General features: G+C 37.3%; 1 protein-coding gene across 7 annotated transcripts in view; it reads left to right on the top strand.

The window, feature by feature from the left end:
• The window catches only part of LOC133771604 (leukocyte surface antigen CD47-like), a 158365-nt gene that overhangs the window by 11043 nt on the left and 122224 nt on the right, over positions 1 to 25098 (top strand). For all 7 annotated transcript variants that reach the window (XR_009867596.1, XM_062207730.1, XM_062207717.1 and 4 more), the window contains exon 2: positions 6755 to 7102. Coding sequence is in view for 6 of the 7 variants with exons in the window: in XM_062207730.1 (XP_062063714.1) it covers positions 6755 to 7102 (348 nt within the window). In the remaining variant the exon portion in view is untranslated. The remainder of the gene's footprint in view (positions 1 to 6754; positions 7103 to 25098) is intronic.

Below are 25098 nucleotides of genomic sequence, written 5' to 3' on the forward strand. Positions count from 1 at the left end.
ATCTCATCTCCCCACCACCACCACCACCAGAAGGCAAAAAAAAAAAAAAAAAAAAAAAAAACAACAACACACACACACAAAAGAATGAAGACAGCTTTTTAAACCTTTTGGACACCATTAAACAAACATTTGAGTTCTGGTGACTCTTGAGGACAAAGGGAGGAGTAAAAGCATAAAGACCTATCTAATGAAATAAAAACTTTACCAAACTAGAGAAAGAATTGGACATCCAAGTACAGGAGACCCATTGGATCCTTAATAGATTTGAACAGAAAAAAGATCCCACCATGATATATCATACCTAAAACCTAAAAATACAGTATGGAGAGAAATTTCTACAATCTGCATGAGAAAATCTTCAAGTGGCATTTAAGGAGACTCTCATTAGACTAACAGGCTTTTCAGTAGAAAACATTACAGGCCAGGAGGCAATGGAATGATATGGTTCAAATTCTTAAAAACTTCCAACCAAAAATACTATACTCAGCAAAGCTGTATTTTCAAAGACAAGCAAAATCTGAAGGAGTTCATCACTGGCAGGCTTTGCAAAAAAAATTCTCACACAGAGAAACAAAAGATGAGACTACCAAAAACCCACTAAAAAAGAACAAAGTATATACAACGTCAGATAATTGAAAAAAAAAAAAAAGCTAAGTCATTAGTTTCCATTAATAAGTTTGAATGTAAATACACTAAATTCCCAACTAAAAGTTAGACTAAATGGAGAGGAATGGATACAAGAAGCTTCTTCCCCCAGTAAAGAAACTTACAGAAAATGGAAGAATGGAAAAAGATATTTTATGAAAACAGAAATCCAAAGTAAGAATAACTATACTTAGACAAAAGACTGTAATACCAAAACTGTAAAGAGAGAAAAAGAAAGTCACTATACAATGAACCAGGGGTCAGTTCAACAAGAAGATATGATGATGTAAATTTATATGTACCTGATATGAGGGCACTCAGTTTTATAAAATTTTGTCGCCTTATGTCAAAAGAGAAAAATCAAGAACAAATAAATTCTAAATTACACAGCTGCACAGAAACTGAACAGTATACTTCTGAATGACCATTGGATCACAGAAGAAATCAAATGGGAGTAAAAGTTTTTTTTAATTTTTTGAAATATTTGTTTTGAAACAAACCCAAATGGAAACAAAATATACCAAACATCTGTGACATAGCAAAAGTATACAAAGAAAGTCTATAGCAATAAATGCCTACATCAAAAAATAGAAATATATCATATAACTTAGCAGTTCATCTCAAGGACCAAAAATAACAGTAAACCAAAGCCACACTTGGTAGAAGGGAAGAAATTATGAAGATTAGAGCATAAAGAAAAGAGATGCTTTAGAGAAAAAAGATCAATGAAATGGAGTTACTTTTTTGAAAAGCTACACAAAATCATGAAAGCTTTGGCTAGAGTAAGGAAAAAGACTCAAAATCAGAGATGAAATATGAGATGTTAAGTTGATTGATATGACATAAATACAAGAGGTCATTAGGGACTATTATCGATAATTGTATGCAAACAATTTGGCAAACCTAGAAAAAAAATTTCTGAATATATGAACAACAGAGATGTAGAAACCATAGAAGATAATAATGACATTGATTTGGTGATAGAAAATCTTGCAATGAACAGCCTAGGACTAGTTGACTTCACTATTGTGCTCTATCAAAACTTAAGGAGGAACTAATACCAATTCTCTGATTATTCCAAGGAATTGAAAGGAAAGGAATTCTTCTAAACTCATCTATGGGACTAGCCTTATCTTGATTAGGAACCAGACAAGGATAAAGCTAAAGTATGGACCAGTGTCCCTGCTGAACTTAGATGCAAAAATTTTCTTTTTTTTTTTTTTAATTTTTTTTAAATTTGACAGATAGAGTTAGATAGTGAGGGAGAGAGATAGAGAGAAAGGTCTTCCTTCCGTTGGTTCACCCCCCCAAATGGCTGCTACAGCCGGAGCTACGCCGATCCGAAGCCAGGACCCAGGTACCTCTTCCTGGTCTCCCACGCGGGTGCAGGCGCCCAAGCACTTGGGCCATCCTCCACTGCCCTCCCGGGCCATAGCAGAGATCTGGACTTGAAGAGGAGCAACAGGGACTAGAACCCGGCACCCATATGGGATGCCGGTGCCACAGGCAGAAGATTAACCAAGTGAGCCATGGCGCCAACCCCCAGATGCAAAAATTTTCAACAAAATGGATCAAATGGAATAAAATAACACATCCAAAAATGGGATTTATTCCATGGCTGCAGGGATGGGTCAACTTATCCAAATCAGTAAATGTACTATATCATGTCTGCTGGATGCTGGATAAAAATCATATCCATTCATGATAAAAACATTTAAAAAATTAGACATAGTAGGAATATACTTCAACTTAATAAAGGGTTTATATGACAAATCCTCAGCCGATGTCATATGGAATCAGGAAAAGCTAAAACCATTTCCTCTAAGATCTGGTACAGTCTTTTTCCATAAATGGATTTTAGTTCACAACAATGTGTTATACATTGTATAAAAGACCAGAAGAGAGGAGCTGGTAAGCTCCAAATAAAAAGAAAAGCACATGGAAAGACCAGTTGCCTGATGTGATTTGTTATGCTGTGTATATGTGTAGACATATTGCATTGTACCACATAAAAATATACAAATATAGCATATTTATAAATTGGAGAGCCTCTGAAAGTAATCTGCATTAGTTTCATGCACATTTTAGAATCTTTATGTTTTACTTTTCAAAGTTTGACTACAATTTGTGCTGGTGATGATCTTTTCTGGTCATGTTTACTAGGAATTCTGTGCTTCCTGTGCTTGAATGTCTGTTTCTTTTTCCAAATTAGGAAAGTTTTCTGTTCTTATTTCACTGAATAAGCCTTCTTTCTTTCCACACCTTCAGGAACTCCTAAGTTCCTCTATGTTGGGTTTTATGATAGTACACAGTAGCAATGAGAAGCATATTCATGACAGAGCTGCGGAAGTTTCCTGTGATATTAAGATTTTTGAAGAGAAATCAAACTGGAATATTAGCATTAAGAATTCAATATATCAAATAGAAAATACACTGGAAGGCTTTAATGACACACTTTGTAACTCAGAAGTAAGAATATCTGAGCTAGAAGACAAATCTTTGGAAATATCTGTCTAAAAAAAGAAATTAGAAAAATTAAAAACAATGTTCAAGATTTATGGGATACTGCCCATATTTGTTATTAGTTCAAACTGTATTTCAATTATAGTTTAGCAAGGAAAATTTTAGATTTTACTTGATGTTTCTTCTACTTAAATTGTAGCTACAAAATATTTTTATTACCATAAATAATGGGTAGTTTATGCTTTCTGTATTCCCTAGAAGTTCCATTTTCTAAACATAAGGAATAGTGGTGTACTTGGCAACCACTGCTAATTTTCCTGGAGCCTTCTCGAAGAAGTTTGATGGGAAAATCGAGGTGTTCACTTTTGTCATAGAGCACTGTGTCTATACAGAATTGTAACAGTTATGACCATGTGTTATACAAAATATTTAACATGCCTCATACTAGAATTGTAAGCTTCTGCAAGATAATTCCTACATTCTTCGCTCTTTGTATACACATATCCTATCCCAATATTTCATGTCAAGTCATTCTCAACAAATGTTTGTGTTTTAAAATTTCTGAGCTTGATTTTTGTATTTTGATTATTTGCAACTGCTCTGCAACTTTGTAACTTTTTTTAGAAATGTGTTCTGAGAAGTTGTAAAGTCCTTTTGCTGTTCCCATTAAAATAGTTTTTCCATGTCATTTACTAGTTTATCTGTAATTCCGGTGTCATTCTGGCATCTATTTGTCTACTTATCTATGATTTATACTGCTATAAGTATATCTTATTTATTCAGAAATTTCATATTCATTAATTATCTGTTTCCTTTATTTGAATGCTGCTTCACTTTTCTGTTTTCATCAGAGGTCAATAAGCATAAGAGAAAAACTCCAAATAAGACAATTTTATGATTTAATAGATTTTTATACATGTTAACAGCTAGAAAAATATTTTTGGACTGCCCATATTAATTATTAGTGTAAAACATTCAAATTGTGTTTTAGCATAGTAAATTTTACTTTAAATTTTACTTGACCATGTTTTTCTACTTAAATTGCTTGAGCTATACAATATTTCTATTACAGTTAATCACATAGTGCAATTAGTACTTTCTGTATTCTCTAGAAAATTCATTTTCTAAACCTAACTTAAGAAATTGTGGAATGTTTTTCAACCACTTCTATTTTACCTAGAGCATTCTTGGAAAATTTGATAGGAAAATCAAGTACTTCAATTTTACCTTTTTTATTAAAGAATAAATTTTAAAAGAAAGCCATGACTCATGCAAATATAAAGTGAACATGTGTTACATGTTTTATTTCACTCATCAAATTAGAAGGAACTACCATGGCAAAACTCTTTTGAAAGAAAATTGGAAGAACAGGCATTTCTATAGGCAATCAGGAATGCTGAAATGAATTTGTTAGCAGATGCAAAATTGGTCAATATCCTCATGGCAGTAAAAAATAATTTTTTAGAATCCTGTCTTCCAGCAAGTAGAAATCAATTGAAAAAATCTATTTTTTATAGACACCAATCAACTGCCTTTTCAGTTTTCTATAACTTATAAAATTGTAAAAGAACCCAGTGAAAGTCACTGAGGAGTGCAGAGCCTTATAGAATCAGATAATTCCAGTGGATACAAAGGATCTTTTAGACAGTGACCAGCACTTCACTGAAAACTCACCTGGTAATCTTGTCCATTTCAAAATCTTTCATCATGCTTGCCTTTCTTCGTAATTCCAACATCATCACTCCTTTCCTGACTCCTGGTGAGGTATGGTCTCTCCCTCCATGCTTCTCTGCCAGGGGAAATAATTTACAGTGTGAGGTTTTGAGAATGCAATTTGATGTCCCAGTTTTGCTGGAGTCTTCCTAATATGTGAATGGGTAGAACCCTGGAGAACTGAGAAAAGAAAAGGTGAACTATGGACACTTAAAAGTTGGTGCATACTCAAACTCCTTCTCAGAAAATTTCCAGAGAATGACAGTAAGATGCCATGTTGCCATGTTGGGTTTCTGTGACTCAGTACTGATTAGAGAGCACTTGTTATACAATGATATTTTATCTTTCGATGTTCATTGAATTCTGTAAATTAACCCAGTGTTAATTGCTGATTCTGCTACTTGAAGAATAGGTCAAGGCATAGAAAAGTGAGTTGCTTAAGGTTGTGTAACAATAAGTGGCAGAGAGGATTTATACTTGGGTTTTTTTGAACATCATCCATTTCTTCTGTTAATTTATTTGTTTGAAAGGCAGAGTTAGAGAGAGATAGAGAAAGAGAGAGAGAGAGTAGTGGAGACACACACAGAGCGAGACAGCGAGACCTATCTGCTGGTTCACTCCCCAAATGACTGCAACAGCCAGGGTTGGGCCAGGCCAAAACCAGGACCCTGGAAATCCATCTGGGTCTCCCACATAGGGGCAAGGTCCCAAGCACTTGAGCTATCTTCTGCTGTTTTACCAGGTGCATTAGTAGAGAGCTGGATTGGTAGGGGAGCAGCCAGGACTCTAACTGGTGATCCTATGGGATGCTGGGATCCCAAGCTGCCACTTGTTGCTGCATCACCATGCCTAACCCATATACCCCTGATTTCTAATCCAGTTAATATAGAAGGAATAAATCTTAAAAATGAATTATTTACAAAGTTGATGTTTTATTTTTAGTTGCTAGTGTTTTGCTTTTTGAGAGAAAAACTATAAAATAGTTGATGAATGGCTGAGGATACAGAAAACAACTACAATTTCTCCATTTTCTTTTGTATATTTTAGTTAAATGATGCTTGCATTTGTGTCCCAAACCCCTCTTTGGTAAGATAACAGTTGTAGTTTATCCTATTTAGATGTGTTGATAAAATGTGCCTTACTTAGTAGTAGCTGCTCTTGGTTTCAACTTCTTTCTTAGCTTTTAAGTGGTTTAATAGTTTCTTGGACAAAGGGACACATATAATACACATTTGGAAATGGTTATATTGTAATTTTATTGAAATGTGGGGATGAAGGATGCCTTTCAATCACAAATAATCTTTCATAAGGCTTTTAAGACAAAATATGTATTGGTCTCTATAATTTGCAATGAAAAAATAGCCACAGGGAATATTTTTTCTCAGTGATATTGTAAGACTTTTCATTCTACTGGAAGAATGTGATTTTATTTGTCTGATTTATTTTGTATATTAAAGTATAGAACTTGACTTTTTTTGGAAATGCAGCATAAAGATAAATACAAATTTCTTATGAATTTAACAAGTACTAGTACTATATAGAAGTGTATAGACACTAAGATTGAATATAATATTTGGTTTGAGTTTCTGCTCAAACTGTTTTCTGTTAAGGGCAGCATTTTCATATATATATCATTAGGCAATAATGATTACTTTAGATCTTCCAAAGCTGGCACTACTATACTGCCTTTATTCCAAAGATACTTGGAAATGTATACTTTGAGTTACTGAGATTGAATGTAGGAAAAATATGGTATTATCTACCAGCCATTAATGTTAATATGAAAATATTCGTCGATTTTTTCACCTTGCCAGTCTCTTCTGTTGCAGCACTGATTGCTTAAGTGAACAATTGAAACATTGCTCTTTGTCTTAAGGATTTGCTCTTATAAAATTCTGTAGTTAAAGAAATATTTTTTCTTTTTCTTTTCCAGGTTCGAGTCAAATACTGTTTAATCAAATGAAATATGTAGAATATACTCGATGTAATAAAACTGTTGTTATTCCATGTCGTGCTATCAATGTGGAGGCAGAAAAGATTAGTGAATTATTTATATCGTGGAAATATAAAGGAAATGTGATTTTAACCTTTGATGGACTTCTAAACATGACCACTAAGTTCAATAACTTTACAAGTGCAAAAATTGATGTCTCGAAATTACTAAAAGGAGATGCTTCTTTGGAGATGGATATGAGTGATGCTCTCTTAGGAAACTACACATGTGAAATTACAGAATTATCCAGAGAAGGTCAAACAACTGTAGAACTAAAACACCGTACTGGTAAGTGCTGTGGTTTGACTGTGGTTTATGCCCTCCAAAACCCATATTGAAATTTGATTGGCACTCTGGCAGTGTTGAGAGGTGATACTTTAAGAGGCGATTAGATCAGCAAGAGGGATTAATGCCTTTCTCAAGGGAACTGGTTAATTCTCATAGGAGTGGTTAGTTAATCACCAGAGTGGGATGTTGGGCAGTGAGTTGGCTATCTTTTTTTTTCTTATTCCCACACATTTGTGTCCTCTCCTGGCCTCTGCCAAGTCATAATAGTCCAAGAGTCTGATCAGATGCCAAAAGATGCTAGAGCCACGTTCTTGGACTTTCCAGTCTTCACAACCATGAGCCAAAATGAGGGTCATTTTTTTAAATAAATTACCCAATCTAAGGTATTCTGTTACAGCAACAGAAAAAGACAAAGGGAATAAAACTTCTATGAAACCTTCCTTTTTATTCATCTTGCTACAGACTGATCCTTTAGAAAGGGAGCAAAATGGGCCTATGACCTCCTTTGAATCTAATACAGATGGTTAATAATAAATGTGATGTAATGTTGATCAGCTTTAAAATCATGGAGGGAGTTCTGTCATGAGTCTGGAACTTTTGAGAGCTATTCTCTTTGGGTATTTGTTCCTAGAGTCATCTGCTCTGTACTCTGTGTTTCTGTTTGCTGTCATCAAAAGTTCTTTCTTTCATGTGATGAATTCTCAAGCCTCTTTCCAATTATTCTTTGAATGTGCTTCGTAACCTTACATGTTGACCCAAGGTTGGCAAGTCCCAATTTTGCTACTGCCTCAGGAAAGAATAGGTTAAAAGGAGAAACGAGATTAGCAATCAAATTGGCAGTTTTCTGTGCCTATTGTTGCTTCGATGTTCATTTTCATGGCCAAGATGTAGGAGAGTTGGAGATCTAATTTAATGTATTTGAATTTACCATGATTCTACCTTTTTTTCCCCACAAACTTTGGTTGGTGAGTTGTATAAAGTAGTAAAGTTAGATGGAGAAGAAAATATTTCTTTTATAGTTTTTGTTGTGCTTGTTTATCTCTTCAATCACAGAGAGACATTCTGACTTTCTATTTGAGTGCTCTGTTTGGAATCATCAAGCATATTACTGATGTCAGGACTGACAACACTTTGAAACCCTCTGCTTCTTGTAGGATCAGCATGGTTCAGTTTGATCCACCTTGTCTTCTGTTCTTCCAGTTTTTACTGCTATAAAATGCTTGTTCCTAGTCTGAGACTGGGATAGTTTGATAAACTATATTGACATTGCTTGGGGGTGGATATTGAAGAGATCTGGGTCATATCCCTTCAGCAACTTGGTCTTCACCTGTGATCTTGGGCAGTACTTCACTGAGTCCAAATTTCCTTATTTCCAAGGTAAGGATGAAAATAGTAACTTGGATTTGTGTATTCTACTAAGTCTAATGAGTATCAGCTGGGAAACCATGTGTTCAAGTTCATTGGAGACCTAAGTGTGTTACAAACGCTAGTAGTCTTCCCAAGATGTTTATGTGATGAAATAAAGTATTAAGTTGCTGAAGCTGGCCCGGAGTCTTAGGTAAAGGACCTGGTTTATGCAAGGAGGAATGGTAAGTGATGGCTCAGTAGGCAAGAAGGATTATGTGGTCTTTCTGCTCAGAAATGTTGCTTTCATTAGAACTAGTACTATGGATATAAATTTGGGCTAAGGAGCTTTATCAAATTTGTGTATTTTAGGAGAGCCCTGCTCAGCCATTTGAAGTGGGATGGACTTGAGTAAGATAATCTAACACCTAGTTGAAATTCTTCTGTGGGAGTATAGTCTCCTGGATATGGAAGAAGATGACATGGGGGAATAGTAACGTGGGAGGATTGTATAGGTCACTGAGGGGCAAACTGGTAGCCAGAAGATGGAATAAAAATGAATGAGAGGGGCCAGCGCCGTGGCACAGTGGGTTAAAGCCCCCGGCCTGCAGTGTCGGCATCCCATATGTGCACTGGTTCGAGTCCCAGCTGATCCTCTTCTGATCCAGCTCTTTGCTGTGGCCTGGGAATGCAGTGGAAGATGATCCAAGTCCTTGGGCCCCTGCACCCAGTTGGGAGACCTGGAAGAAGCTCCTGGCTCCTGGCTTCGGATTAGCTCAGCTCTGGCCATTGTGGTCATTTGGGGAGTGAACCAGTGGAATGGAAGACCTCTCTCTCTCCCTGGCTCTACCTCTCTCTGTAACTCTTTCAAATAAATAAAATAATTCTTTTTTTTTTTTTTAAAGAAAATGAATGGGAAAGGAAAACCTGATGAGAAAGACATGGTTTATAATTTTACATGTGAGCATTTTTATTTTTCTTTGTTTTCAAAATGCCCTATAAAAATATGAGCTAAACTTTTTAATCCTTTAAAATAGGAAAGCTTAGTTTCATTATAGAGGATATAGAAAATGTTACCCAAATTTGAGACATTTGAAACATTTACATTTGTTTCGATATTTTGAAGTAATCATGGATCTCACAGGAAGATTCAAGGGCAAAATTTGCTGTGTACCCTTTACCCAGTCTTCTACAATGGTTACATCTTACGTAAAATGTCACAGTTTCAAGACCAGCACACTCACTATAATATAGTGTGTATCTGGTTTTCTATGATTTTATCCAGTACCCTTTTGTATATTTAACAACACGGTCGAGATACAGTGTTACCCACCAACTGAGACATCTTCCTTATGTTAAGGGTTCATAGTCATACCTCTGTCTCCCAATGTACCTAATGTAGCTAACAATAATTTTTCATCCACACCTATCTTTTTGTCCTTTTGGTAATATTATACACATGAAATCATCTAGTATTTGACCTTTTGAGGTTAACTTTTATACTTTAGGCTATAACAAGTGAAAAAGCTATGAACAATTGACATGAACATAGGCATAATTTCCATTTCTTTGGGGGTAAATTCCTAGGACTTTGATTACTGAGTTATATAGTAAGTATATGTTTACTTTTTAAAGAATGTCCAAAGTGTTTTCCATAAGGCTTTCCAATTTACATTCCCATTAGCAACATAAAAGTAGGTCACTGTTATCTTCTCATCAACATTTGGTGCCACTGTTTAACACCCATTTTTTTTACTTAAAAAATACATATAATAAATTGAAAATTCCTATGTACAAAAAGATTAGATAGGACATAATTCTTATTGTGGAATACGAATTTGTTGTAATAATGACACTTCCCTATCGTGTAGTTTGGGGATTGAGGCATTGGAAACCATTTTTTTTTTTTTTTTTTAAACAGGCAGAGTTAGACAGTGAGAGAGAGACAGAGAGAAAGGTCTTCCTTCCATTGGTTCACCCCCCGAATGGCCACTAGGGCCCTTGCTGTGCAAATCCGAAGCCAGGACCCCGGTGCTTCCTCCTGATCTGCCATGCGGGTACAGGGACCAAGCACTTGGGCCATCCTCCACTGCCTTTCCGGGCCACAGCAGAGAGCTGGACTGGAAGAGGAGCAATCAGGACAGAACCAGTGCCCCAACAGGGACTAGAACCTGGAGTGCCGGCGCTGCAAGCGGAGGATTAGCCTAGTGAGCCGCGGCGCCGGCCGGAAACCATTTTTATTATGTTATAGTTTTTTTGCAAATACAGATAAAATAGAACATTAATAAAAAATAAGTAATGCTGACCATTCCTTATGCTCTATTTTGAATATATAATAGAAATACATAGAAACACTATATTATATAGGTTCATATAACTCTGCTGCTTATGTACATTACCATGCAAATAGCATAGGAGTTAATTTAGGAGTCTTTCTCTACACTTTGCCATTTTCTAGCTTCAGAAAACTTAGAAAAGAAACTTATATGGCTCTAATTTTTTATTAACAAAATGAGAAAATTGCCTCCATCACAGGCACTGTACTGGGCAATATGAGTTCCGTGATGACTAAGACATTATCCTGATTTTAGGAAAATGATCATACTGCAAATAAGAGTGAAAATCTGAATATTTATTTTAGTCTATGCCAGATGTGTTAAGTATGCTATGTCCTGTGATCTTCTCAGGAGCTCCAGGAGACTGAGGGAAGTTTTACTACTTAATGAATGGGCAAACATAAGAATTCAAGGTTGATGTCATAGCTAGGATGTTAATCTTGAGTTCTCTATCTTCAAAACCAAGTATTTTTACCACCATGGTGTATTGTTCCTGTGAAAACACCTTGTAAATAAACAAATGCTAAAAGTACATAATTTTAGTTTTAAATTAGTTATGACTATTTCTATTTCTTTTGTTAATGATATAAAAATATGAGTTCTTAAAACATTTTTCTGTAAGCTATTAAGTTTGTTTTAAAACCATCAGCTCAACATCAACAGATTTGCTAACATTGTCAGCATGATACACACTGTGTTCATAATGATAACGTGAAGGCATTGTAAGATCCTTCTGTTAGTTTTCTACTGTAGTCTAACAAATAACCATACTGAATGTCTGCCACGGACTTTTCTCAGCAACTAGGGTTGTACCCATTCCTTACCACATGGCCCCTTGCATATTTAAATTCAGTAAAGGAGAATTTTCCCCTTGCTGAGTCTCTCTCATGTGTTGAGTTTATTTTGCCAGGAAGATCTCAGAACTTTTTAAGATCCCTAATCTTTGCGGGTATTTTGGGCCCCTTTGAGGCCTACTTTGCCATTACCACATCTTCAGATGTCATCATGTTGTTCTCCTGCCACTGAATAGTCCAAGAACAGCCACAAGCACTGTAGACCAACCAGAAACCCACACATGAGCTGATCATGCATTGTTTAATCCCCACTTTACTGTGTAAGATTCACTGCCTTAATTCCTTGGGTAGTGTGGTAATTGAATGATAATTATCTGACACTTTGCTCTATGAATTGCAAATAAACTACTACTACTTTTCTTCCACTATTCTGGTGTCAGTAATTGGCTTGCTGCTCACTGGGCAAGCAGATTCAATTTTAGGAGTTTATAGCAATTTCTCCAATAAGTTTTGGTGAGTTATATAGCAAACTGGAAATCACAAAGAGATTCTAACCCTGCATGTGTGTCTTGTCAAACACATGTTCCTGGCTAGCTGGTGCTGTTGGGAGGTATCCTGTAGCTGCATAAGCACTTCTTAGACTCTGGGACAGTCTGTTAGTGGGGTTTGTTGACCTAAGGTATTTTTCAGCTAAAAGAAACTAGGGTTGCGTTTGGCTTGGAATCTGGAGATGTCTTCAGCCTTTAGTAGCAGTCTGTGCATGATCATATGAGGTAATATCTCTTATGCTAATATGAACTTTTCCTTTTCATAGTTGGATATCTGTGCTTTAAGAGATTTGTTTTTAACTTGACAAGTTCATTTTATAACTTGGTTAAATTTCTGGGTGAGTAATTTCATTTCCCTCCTTGCTTCTCTGGTCAGCCTTTTTGCAGCCTTTCTTGGATTCTTGATTAGCCCCTCAAAATGGTTTTTGGCAAATTGGCCCTTTGGATTCTGGTGGTAGGGAACTCCCCGCAAATAGAGGCATGATTCAGCTTAATTGCAGAGCCTCTGATTAACCCCTGTGGAAGGTTAGGTTCCAGATTGAGTCCATTCTGGTGTCTGTTATTTGTCTAAGGTCTATTTATGTTTTGTATTGTCCATGTTGTAGTCATAATTTTTATGGAATAAGAGCTGTTATGTGTGTTACGAATTTGTACATGTTATTTGTTGTTTCTATATGGTAAAATCCCCCAAATCTATCTTTGATTGCATTGCAGATGGATGAGTACTCACATTAAGTTAAAACACAAATTAACCCAAATACCTTTTGGTTTATGAAATTTAGGTAAATCCCTGACAGATTTTAATTTGTCAAGAAAAACAAAATAAAGGTAACTCCAGAGTCATTAATATATATTTGTGCCTGGATTTGCTGGTTAGATATTGAAAATCATAGATGTATAATTTTGACCTAAGAACAAATAATGCAGGTAAAGTTGTGGTACAATGTTCAGTGCTTCCTATGTATGAAGTGCAATTTACTCTTATAATAAGTTTTTTTTTTTTGGACAGGAAAATGATTTAAAATTATAACCCTGTTGGCTGAACATTTCAGTTTCTTGAGTAATCTTGAATCTATTTGTTAAAAATAAATTGGGTAAAAGTAAAAGAGATGAGTGTTAAGATTAGAAATTAAAAACGAGAAAATAACTCTGTGTGATAAAGTAATACATGCTTTTGGTAAGTGAAGCTATGGTTAAGAGAAAGAAAGTTATCTTTGTCCTAAAGTAAAATGGCTGGTAATTGTTGAAGTTCTGGTGTCAGTGTTACAGGAACTGAGTCAGGGAGAGTCTGTGGCTCTAGTCACTTAGATATGCATTTTATCCAGGAAAGATGTGGCAGATTCTTCTTTTTGCCAATCTTACCAGAAACTTCCCACTCCCATTTCACAGCTCCTTATGTTGCAGCTCTCTGTGTTACAGTTCTTTATGTTATAGCTTCTCTTCAAACTATTGGGCCTTAGTGTCTCCTTTACGCCTGGTTCATCTAGGAGCATTGCAGTTTTCTGTGTTGCAGCTCCTCTTCTCTTCTGGGTTCTTTGTCTCGTGACCATGAAGAATGAGGTACATGAACAAGGAAGATTGAGCAAAGCAAGGCAGTTTGTTGAAAGGAGCTAAGAAGAAGACTTCCTGGCAGCTGGCAAAAACTTCATGGAGGGCTGCCAGCACCCAAGGCTGCTTGCCCAGAGTTGTTTCTCAGGACTGCCTGGTTCATATCTTTATGTTTCTAAAGCAAGAAGCTCTCCCTGATGGGTTGATGTGTATGCTAAGGAGACCTGCTATGTGAACCAATCAGGGAGCTGATATTGGAATGGCTAGTTTTACACAGAAGTGTGCAGAGTGCTCAATCAGGTCCCTTTGGCAGCATCCACAGCATCTGTAGATTATATTGTATATGTTTCTTCCTTCTCTCCCCCCCTCAGGGCCCCAGGAGAATTGTGTTTTCTCTTTCCTTTCTACTTTCCTGTATTTTTCTTTCCTTATGGGGAGCCTGGAGTCCCTATCGGTATTTCCTAAGGAGATAGAGATAAATAGCTAAATGAATATAATAAGGTTGTAAAAGGTTTGTGGAAAATGAATCTTTGATGGGAATAGGTTGGCTGGGGTTAGAAAGGAGTTATTTATATGCTTTCTAAATATTGAGCATTAATATCAAAAGTACACTTACAAAATGAGAATTTTGTCCCCTGTGTGAAAGCACCTAGGTTTGCAACACATTTTGATCCTGAATTTTCAAATCAGTTCTTTAAATTATTTCATCCATCTTCTACATTCCAGCTTCATTTGGGAGTTTCTGTTTAATTGATGGCTCTTTACCTCATCTTTCTAGCTGCTTCTATGAGCTCTCTACTCTTCCTTGTTTTGATTGCTTGGAAAAGTTGAGTCTTAAGATTATTTTTTGACATGTATTTTCAAATATAAGTTAAAACTTTTATAACTGATTAAATGTGTTGTATAGCTATTGTGAAAACACCCTGCTTGGATGGATGACTATTATTTCACAATAATATAGGATCCTGTTTTGAACAAACATTTTAAACCTATGGCGTTTTTGATAGGCATCTTCAAGATCAAACTTCTTTTTAAAAAAAAAAAAGATTTATTTATTTGAAAAGCAGAGGTGGGAGAGAGGAGTAGACAAAGACAAAAAAAGAGAGAGAAATTTCCCATCAACTGGTTCCCTCCCCAAACGGCCCCAACACCTGGGGCTGGGCTAGGCCAAAGCCAAGCAGCCAGGAGCTTCCTCTGGGTCTCCCACTTGGGTGCAGGGACCCAGTGACTTAGGCCATCTTCTGTTGCTTTTTCTGGTGCCTTAACAGTAAGTTGAATTGGAAGCAGAGCAGCTGGGACTCCAACCAGCGCCCATAAAGGATGCCAATGCCACAGGCAGAGGCTTAATCTTCTACACTACAGTGCCAGCCCCAAGATCAAACTTCTAACTTATGTCATTTGACTTTCAGATTTACAACTGGGTTCTGAGGATCAGCAAAAGATGTATGTCTGATCTTTTAGAGACAGTAGTTAGGCTTACCTGTATTGCATGGAAAGCATTAGGAAGTTGTGAAATGTTGCTAAACTCTTAGTTGTATTTATATGGGTTTGTTGTGGATATATTCTAGAGATTATATGACATTTATAGTTGTATAGTGGTCCTGATGGGTCTTGGTAAGTTGTCATTGCCATCTTAATGTAAAATGAAGCTATGGAGGCCTCTCTTTGAGATTGCCCCCTCACATCACTGGCTTCGAGGCTTGAAAGGATGGATTTGTTTTGTGAAAATCTACTGTGCTTTATAAAATCCTGTATGGAATTCATCAAAATAATTAAATCTCTTTGTAATTGCTGAGCTTTAAAAATTTTAACTGTGGTGACTCTAGATCTTATCATCTGCAGTTCTGATTTTTCTTAAAAAAATTTACAGTCACAAAAGACTATTAACAAGGATCTGTAAATAAAAATATCAGCAGACTAAGAATATGCAGAGGTAACTGATGGGGTTCATGAAACTGCTAACTGAGATTAAAAAGCACAAGAAATAATTACAGGAGACTAAATTAACTGTTGAAATTTACATGCTTCTGTGACTTGCTTAAGATATGTTTGGTTTTGTTTTTAAATTCCTTGGCTTCTAGGCTTAAAGAAATGTTTTTTCTTGAGATATGTATGGCTTACAACAGTTTTGTAATGTATAATTTTGTAAACAAAGATAAAAAGCACTTACCTTTTCTTCCTAGTTAATTCCACCAAACTTCAAAAACTATTTAAGAGTACTTTTGTTTCTGTGGTAATGTGATTATTTACATATATCCATTAAGAATCTGTTCTCTTCATAATTGAAAATAATTTGAAACATTGGGACATATAAGAAGGATTCCCAGCCTTGCAGCGATGAAATAAAAGTTACTTTTTGGTAGATCTTAAAACTTCAAAAGATTTGGTATTCTATGAAAAAACAAAAAAACCCTTAGTCTGCCTCATTTAGGTCCTCTAACTTTGAAATATTTTAAAATCTGAGATTACTGCACAGTAAATGAACATTTTTTGTTGCACATATGCAAATAGTCAACACCCAAACTATAAAACAGTCACTGCTGGGTTGTAACTCCTCATTGTTTTTATTTATTTATTTTGAAAGGCAGAGTCGCAGAGTGAGAGATTTTCCATCCTGCTGTTTCACTCCCCAGATGGCCACAATGGCTGGAATTGGGCCTATCTGCAGCTAGGAGCCCAGGAGCTTCTTCCAGGTCTCCCACGAGGATGCAGGGCCCCAAGTACTTGGGCCATCTTCCACTGCTTTCCCAGACCATAGCAGAGAGCTGAATCAGAAGTGGAGCAGCCAGGTCTCAAATTGGTGCCCATATAAGATATTGGCCCTGTAGGCGGCAGCTATATGTGCTATGCTACAATGCTGGCCCATTCCTTATTGTTTTTAAAATGCAGACATGATTTGTTATACTCTTGTTGGATTTGTTTTATATTTTTCTTTTGAAGAGTATGCTTTTTGACAGAATTCTAAAAAGGTACATCTACCAGCAAAATAATGCTGGTTGGGCACATGGAAGTGATGACTCTGCACAGAACTGATAAAGTTAAATTTAGTAATGGACTCTGGGGAAGTTATTGTGGTAAAGCAGGTAAGCTATCATTCTGAATACCATGTTGGAGTGCTGGTTTGAGTCCTAGCTATTCTTCCATCTAGCTTCTTGCTACTGCACCTGGGAGGCAGCAGATGTTGGCCCAATTATTTGAGTTTCTGTCACCCATATGGGAGACCCAGATGGAGTTCTGGGTGTCCAGCTTTGATATTGCCCAACAGTGGCTCTTGTGGGATTTGAGGAGTGAACCAGTAATTGGAAGATATCTCTTTCTTCCTTCCTTCTCTCTTTGTCCCTCTCCCTTTCAAATAAATACATCTTAGACCAAAAAAAAAAAAAAAAAAAAAAAAAAGACACTCACCCCCCAGGTCAAGTTCAGCCCAAGATCCATTCCTTCTGAATCCTTTCTGGTGCTTAAATATGGCTAAAAGGTTTTTGTCAGTCAATCTTTTCCCCTCCTCTGCCCTGACATTGCCCCAGTGAGGAAACAAAGAAGACCAGCAACCTGGATAGACAAATAGAACCTAGCTACAAGATGACTATCAGCAGTGTTTTTGAAAAAAAAAAAATGACAAGGAGCCACACAATATTAAAATGGATTCATCGGTGTCAACACTAAACAAAATAGATAGAGCTAACAGTTTATGAATAAAAGGTTCTTATTTATAACTGCCTGAGAGTAGCTATCACAAAATTCTCTGACAGAGCTACAAACTCTGCAGAGAGCCAAAATTTCAAAAAAGAGAAGCTAACTAGATATGATATTTGGTATTTTCACACCTAATGCTAGACTCTGTATACAGTATCCACAGTGGCATTACCAGATTTGAGAAAACCTTTCAACCTCTTTGTATGTACTCATAAAGGCAAGGATTAGGACGGAATCTGGACATTGTCACCCAAGGCAGGTCAAGTTGTCTGAGAGCAATAGAATCTACCTGTGACATAATGAGGAAGGCAGAGAAAGTTCACTCTTGGGCAGCCCACCACAGTGCATATAGCGCCCTACATGCTGCCAATTCTGGAACAAAAGAATTCATTGGCTTACTTCTGACTTGTTGTGGAACAACCAAGCCATCTGACTCAGTAATCTAAATGCTATTCTAAAAATGATTTCCTTTTGTCACCTTGCTTCTGGACTCCCTCTTGGGAACCTGTGCATGACTGCTTGCAGATTATTGTTATTGAACATTACAAAAGGCTGGAGCTGATGGACATTGACATAGAGACTTGAGATTTGGAACTTATGGAACAGATTCAGGGACCATGGGAATCCAAAGGCAAAATATACAGTGGTCACTCTCTAGGAACCTTTGGAAGTAGAAGCATTGCCATCAGATAGCTTCACTCAAAAGATCAAACTCATAGTTGTCAACCATGCTTTATGCCTTAGAAGAGGTAAGAGAATGAACGTTTACACAGACTCTATGCTTTTTTTTTTTTTTTTTTTTTTTTTTTTTTTTTTTTTCAAATTTTCTTGACAGGCAGAGTGGACAGTGAGAGAGAGAGAGACAGAGAGAAAGGTCTTCCTTTACTGTTGGTTCACCCTCCAATGGCAGCTGGGGCCGGAGTGCTTCTGCCGGTGCACCGCACTGATCTGAAGCCAGCAGCCAGGTGCTTCCTCCTGGTCTCTCATGCGGGTGCAGGGCCCAAGCACTTGGGCCATCCTCCTCTGCACTCCCGGGCCATAGCAGAGAGCTGGACTGGAAGAGGGGCAACCGGGACAGAATCCGGTGCCCGGAACCGGGACTAGAACCCGGTGTGCCGGCGCTGCAAGGTGGAGGATTAGCCTATTGAGCTGAGGCGCCGGCCAGACTCTATGCTTTTTCTGCATTACATGGCCATGGGTTCTTAGAAGTAGAGGATTGTTGTTAAATTCCAAACTTTTTCTACAGAGATAGGCAGACCTCCAAAACTAAATGGCTTTGAAAATCTTCACAGCTGACAAAGGACAAATTTGTAACTTCTTTAAAACAGAATGTTCTGTGTACATCCCCAGTAGCTCTAGGAATGTTTCTAGCTCACTCAAATAATCTTGTGTCTGACCCCATACTGAGCTGTAATTACTGGCTTTACTCCCAAGTTGAGACTGGAAGTCCCTGATGACAAAGCTGCAGATCTATCTGGTTTGTATTTTAGGTACAGGAATAGTAGTATGTTGTTGATTTTATTTATTTTTGTTGTAGATTGGTATTGTACCTTTAAGGTAAATTATGCAGAAAACTAGCTGGGCCAAGCCCCATCACGATACACAGACTCGCTTTGGGTAAACTTGGGATGGAAAACATTCTCGAGAATTTGAAACACCTATAGCTTTCTCTTCTCTAGTACTGAAAATCCCCTCAGGATTAAGGAGTTAAATAGAATGGACTGGGGTTGTGTGCCAGTCCCTAATGCCTTTGATGTAGATTTTATCAGGCTCTAGTCTCTCCCTTAGCTTGTAGTTCCTTTGTTTTCTTTGTGGTAATTTCAAGTCAACTCTTTATTAAAGATCCTATTTTTTTGGGAGTGTGCCAGTAAAACTTCCTGAACACAGGCAGGGCATTGGCATGTAGCTTGTAAGAACATATACACAGAACAGTGGTCTGCAGTAAGGATTCTGCATATGAAGTGTGGATATTTTGGTTCATAATCCTGTGGGCAGCTGTTTTGACTTCTTTTTTTTTTCTTGTCAATTATTCTTATGTTAATATGATATTAATACAAAGATAATAGATTCCATGTAGTTCATACAGTTCAAAGAATATAATGAATCTTCTCTCTATCCATTTCGCTTTATTTTTGAGATAACATTTTAAATTTACATTATATGCAAAGGCTTATTGCTCTAGTAAATAAAGAGTTTATCAAGTAAATGTCAAAAGACCATGGTTCAGTTGGAATATTGGCAAGGGATATAAACTATAATCAAATGAAAAGGTGTCAATTTCACTAATAGAGTAAACCTCACAGATCTTTGAAACTATTAGTATATCATTCTTTTATATATAAAAAAAGATTCATTGTATTTATTTGAAAGAGTTACAGAGAGATGTAGAGACAGAGAGAGAGGTTTTCCATCTGCTGGTTTACTCCCCAGTTGGCCGCAATGATGGAGCTGAGCCGGTCCGAAGCCAGGAGCCAGGAGCCAGGAGCTTCTTCCAGGTCCCTAATGTGGATACAGGGGCTCAAGGACTTAGGCCATCATCTACTGCTTTCCCAGGCCACAGCAGAGAGCTAGATGGGAAGAGGAGCAGCCGGGACTAGAACTGGTGCCCATATGGGATGCTGGCGCTTCAGGCCAGGGCTTTTAACCAGCTGAGCCACAGTGCTGACCCGCAGTATATCATGCTTACACAATGATTTGACCAAGGTTAAAATAAAGTTTGAAAAAAGAAAAAAAAATAAAGTTTGACAGAACTATACTTGCAGCAATGCTGACAAATATAGGCATTTCTTTTTGTCTTTAATTTTTTTCTTTTTTAATTGTATATAAGGAGAATATATAGTGTTTGTCTTTCTATATCTTATTTCAGTCAAAATTATGTACACCATTTAGATATAAATGGCAGAATTGTATTCTTTTTTATGGCTGAATAATATTCTTTCCTTATTCATTCATCTGATGGTGGACTCCTTGAATAATTCTATATTTATTATTGCTATAAACATGATGGTGCAGGTACCTCTTTGATATAATGTGTTCATTTTGGGGGGATATACCCAGTAGTGGGATTGCTGAATTATATGATAAGTCTATAGTCTAGTTTTTAAAGAAATCTCCATACTGTTTTTCATAGTGGCTGCACTAATTTACATTCCCACTGTCGGTGTACTCTTTCCACATTCTCACCAGCATTTGTTGTTCTGTCTTTTGGATAAGAACTATTTTTTCTCTTAAGGTGTATTTATTTATTTGAAAGGCAGAATTACAGAGAGGCAGAGGCAGAGTGAGAGAGAGAAGTTTTCCATCCGCTAGTTCATTCCCCAGGTGGCTGCATCCATCAGAGCTGAGCCAATACGAAGCCAGGAGTTTCTTCTGGGTCTCTCATGTGGGTGCTAGGGCCCAAGGACTTAGGCCATCTGTTTTCCCAGGCCAAAACAGAGAGCTCGATAGGGAGTGGACAGCCAGGACTCAAACTGGTCCCCATATGGGATGCTGGCACTGCAGGCAGCGGCGTTACCCATTATGCCATAGCGCAGGCCCTGGATAAGAACCGTTCTGACAGGATGAGGTGATAACTCATTGTGGTTTTGATTTGTGCTTCCCTGATGGCTAGAGATAGTGAGCATTTTTTCCATATATTTGTTCCCATTTGCAGTTCTTGAGAGCTGTCTATTTAAGTCCTTTGTTAAGTTATTCACTGGATTGGTTGTTTTATTGTTGTTTTTTTTAAGTGTTGATGTGTACTGGTTACTAATCCTTTGTGGAATAGGTAGGCTGCAAATGTATCTTCCCATTCTGTTGGATGTCCATTCCCTGTACTGTGCAGAGGACTGAGTTTGCTTTATTCCTCAGGGGTCTAGCTTTGCTTCCCCCCCCCCCCCCTGTGTTTTGTAGGTCTCATCCAATAAGTAATTACCTATGTCAATATCTCAAAGTATTTACCCTGCATTTTCTTCTATCAACTTCATAGTCTCAGTCTTAAATTTAGGTCTTTGATCCATTTGAGTTGATTTTTGTATAAGATGAGAAATATGGATCTATTGCATCCGATTTTGCCAGCATCATTTATTAAAAAGAATATCCTTTTTGCAACATATGGTCTGAATACATTTGTCAAAAATCAGTTGGCTGTATGTATGTGAATTGATTTCTGGGTACTCTCTTTCATTACATTGATAAATCTGTTAGTTTTTATGCCCATACCATACTGTTTTAATTATTGTAGATTTGTAGGATGCTTTGAAGTTAGATATTGTTATGCCTTCATCTTGATTGCTTTTTTTTTTTTTTTTTTTTTGCCCAGGATTGCTTTGGCTGTCCTAGGTCATTTATGATTTCATGAGTTTGAGTTGTTTTTTCTTTTTTAATTTTTTGGTTTTTTTGACAGGCAGAGTGGATAGTGAGAGAGACAGACAGAGAGAAAGGTCTTCCTTTTTGCCGTTGGTTCACCCTCCAATGGCCGCTGCGGCCAGCGCATCATGCTGATCCGAAGCCAGGAGCCAGGCGCTTCTCCTGGTCTCCCATGCGGGTGCAGGGCCCAAGGACTTGGGCCATCCTCCACTGCCTTCCCGGGCCATAGCAGAGAGCTGGCCTGGAAGAGGGGCAACCAGGATAGAATCCGGCGCCCCGACCGGGACTAGAACCTGGTGTGCCGGCGCCGCAAGGCGGAGGATTAGCCTGTTAAGCCACGGCGCCGGCCATTGAGTTGTTTTTTTCTAATACTTTAAAGCATATAATTGATATTTTGATAGGGACAACATTGAATCTATTGACTGCTTTCTATAATGTAGACATTTTAATGATATTAAACCTTCTAATTCATGAACAAGAAATAGTTCCTTTTTTTGTGTGTCCTTGGTGATTTCTTTCATCAATGCTGTATAATTTTCATTGTAGAGATCTTTCACTTCTTCATTTAAATGTAATCTTGAATATTTGATAATTTTTTGGCTGTTGTGAATGGGGTTTCTTTCTTGATTTCTCTTTTTGTGAGTTCATCATTAGCAAATTAAAAAACTCTCATTTTTTGTATGTTGTTTTTATAGCCTGCAACTTTATTGAATTGGTTTATCAGCTTTATCAGCTTTGTGTGTGTGTGTGGAGTGTTTAGGTTTTCCCATGTGCAACATCATGTTGTCTGCAAATGTGGATATTTTGACTTCCTGATTTCTGATTTTGATGCCTTTTATTTCTTTTTTCTCCCTAGTTGCTCTTTCTAACACCCAGTGAATTGGGGTGGTGAAAGTGAACATTCTTATCTTGTTCCAGATCTGAGGGGAAATGCTTTCAGCTTTTCTCTGTTCAGTATGATATTGGCTATTGCTCTTTCTTTCTTTTTTAAAACTTTTATTTAATAAATATAAATTTCCAAAATAGAACTTTTGGATTATAGCGTTATAGCGGCTTTTTCGCCCCATAACCTCCCTCCCACCCGCAACCATCCCATCTCCCGCTCCCTCTCCCATCCCATTCACTTCAAGATTCATTTTCAATTATCTTTATATACAGAAGATCAACTTAGTATATACTAAGCAAAGATTTCAACAGTTTGCACCCACACAGAAACACAAAGTACTGTTTGAGTACTAGTTATAGCATTAATTTACATTGTACAACACATTTAAGGACAGAGATCCTACATGGGGAGTTAGTGCACAGTGACTCCTGTTGTTGATTTAACAATTGACACTCTTGTTTATGGCATCAGTAATCACCTGAGGCTTTTCTCATGAGTTGGCAAGGCTATGGAATCCTCTTTAGTTCACCAACTCTGATCTTATTTAGACAAGGCCATAGTCAAAGTGGAAGTTCTCTTCTCTCTTCAGAGAAAGGTACCTCCCCCTTTTTTTAAAGATTTATTTATTTGTTTGAAAGGCAGAGTTACACAGAGAGAGGAGAGACAGAGAGAGAGGTCTTCCATCTGATGGTTCATTCCCCAACTGGCTGCAATGACCAGAGCTGTGCTGATCTGAAGCCAGGAGCCAGGAGCTTCTTCCAGGTCTCCCATGCGGGTGCAGGGGCCCAAGGGCTTGGGTCATCCTGCACTGCTTTCTCAGACCATAGCAGAGAACTGGACCAGAAGTGGAGCAGCCGGTACTAGAACCGGCACCCACATGGGATGCCGGCACCCCAGGCCAACCTGCTGTGCCACAGCGCCAGCCCCAGGTACCTCCTTCTTTGATGGCCTGTTTTTTTCCGCTGGGATCTCACTCACAGAGATCTTTCATTTAGGTCATTTTTTTTTCCCAGAGTGTCTTGGCTTTCCATGCCTCAAATACGCAGGCTTTTTAGCAGGATTCGAATGCCTTAAGGGCTGATTCTGAGGCCAGAGTGCAATTCTATGAGTCTGCTGTGTATCCTGCTCCCATGTTGAATTGTCCTCTCCTTTTTAATTCTATCAGTTAGTTGTATTAGCAGACACTAGTCTTGTTTATGTGATCCCTTTGACTCTTAATCCTATCATTATGATCAATTATGTACTGAAACTGATGACAATGGTACATGCCACCTTGATGGGATTGAATTGGAATCCCCTGGCACGTTTCTAACTCTACCATTTGGGGCAAGTCCAATTGATCATGTGCCAAACTGTACATCTCCTCCCTCTCTTATTCCCACTCTTATATTTAACTGGGATCACTTTTCAGTTAAATTTAAACACCTAAGAATAATTGTGTGTTAATTAAACAGTTCAATAGTATTAAGTAGAACAAAAAAATATTATAAGGGAATAAAGTAGTAAGTTGTTCCTTGACAGTCAGGACAAGGGCTGATCAAGTCATTGATTTTTCATATAAATCCTTTATAATTTTGAGGGTTAAACAGTGCATGTTCCTTCTGTACCTAATTTGTATGGTTTTTATCATGAAGGTAGGTTTTATCTTATCAAGCTATTTCTCTGTGTCTATTGAGATGACCATATGGTTTTTGTTCTTCATTCTGTTGATGTGATTTATGACATTTATTGATTTGCAAATGTTGAACTACCCTGGCATCTCTAGGATAAGTCCCATTTGATGTTGATGTGTGATTTTCGTGATGTAGTTTTCAATTCAGTTTGCTGGTATTTTGTTGAGAATTTTTGCATCTGTGTTCATCAAGGATGTAGGTCTGTAATTTTCTTCTTGTGTTGTATCTTTGTTTGGTTTTGACATCAGTGATGCTGGCTTCTTAAAAAGAGTTGGGCAGAGTTCCATCCAATTCTGTATTTTTGAATAGTTTGAAAAATATAGGAGTTATTTCAATAAATGTTTTGTAGAATTTAATAGCAAAGCTACCAGTTCTTGGACTTTTCCTTGATGGAAGACTTTAATCACTGTTTCATTCCTGTTGCTTGTTATAAGCTTGTTTAGATTTCTGTATCTTGATTTAATCTTGATAAGATATATATCTATTTCTTCAAGGTTTTCCAGTTTGTTAGCATACAGTTTTCCATAACAGTTTCTTACAGTCCTTTTATTTCAGTGGTGTTTGTTGTAATGTCTCCTTTTTCATCTATAAGTTTTATTTATTTGAGTTTTCCCTTTCTCTCTCTCTCTCTCTCTCTCTCCCCCTTTGCTAGTCTGAAATGTTTGTCTATTTTGATTATCTTTTCTAAAACAGCTTTTTGTTTTGTTGATCTTTCACTAAATGTAGGAGGGTGGTGCAACCATCAGACTGGTTCTGCAGGACTCCAGATTGCAACACTTGGAATTCAATTGTCATCTCTATGGCTAATATCCTACCACTTGCCTCTA

This window comes from Lepus europaeus, chromosome 2 (genome assembly GCF_033115175.1).
Source record: "Lepus europaeus isolate LE1 chromosome 2, mLepTim1.pri, whole genome shotgun sequence".
In the NCBI taxonomy this organism is placed as follows: Eukaryota; Metazoa; Chordata; class Mammalia; order Lagomorpha; family Leporidae; genus Lepus; species Lepus europaeus.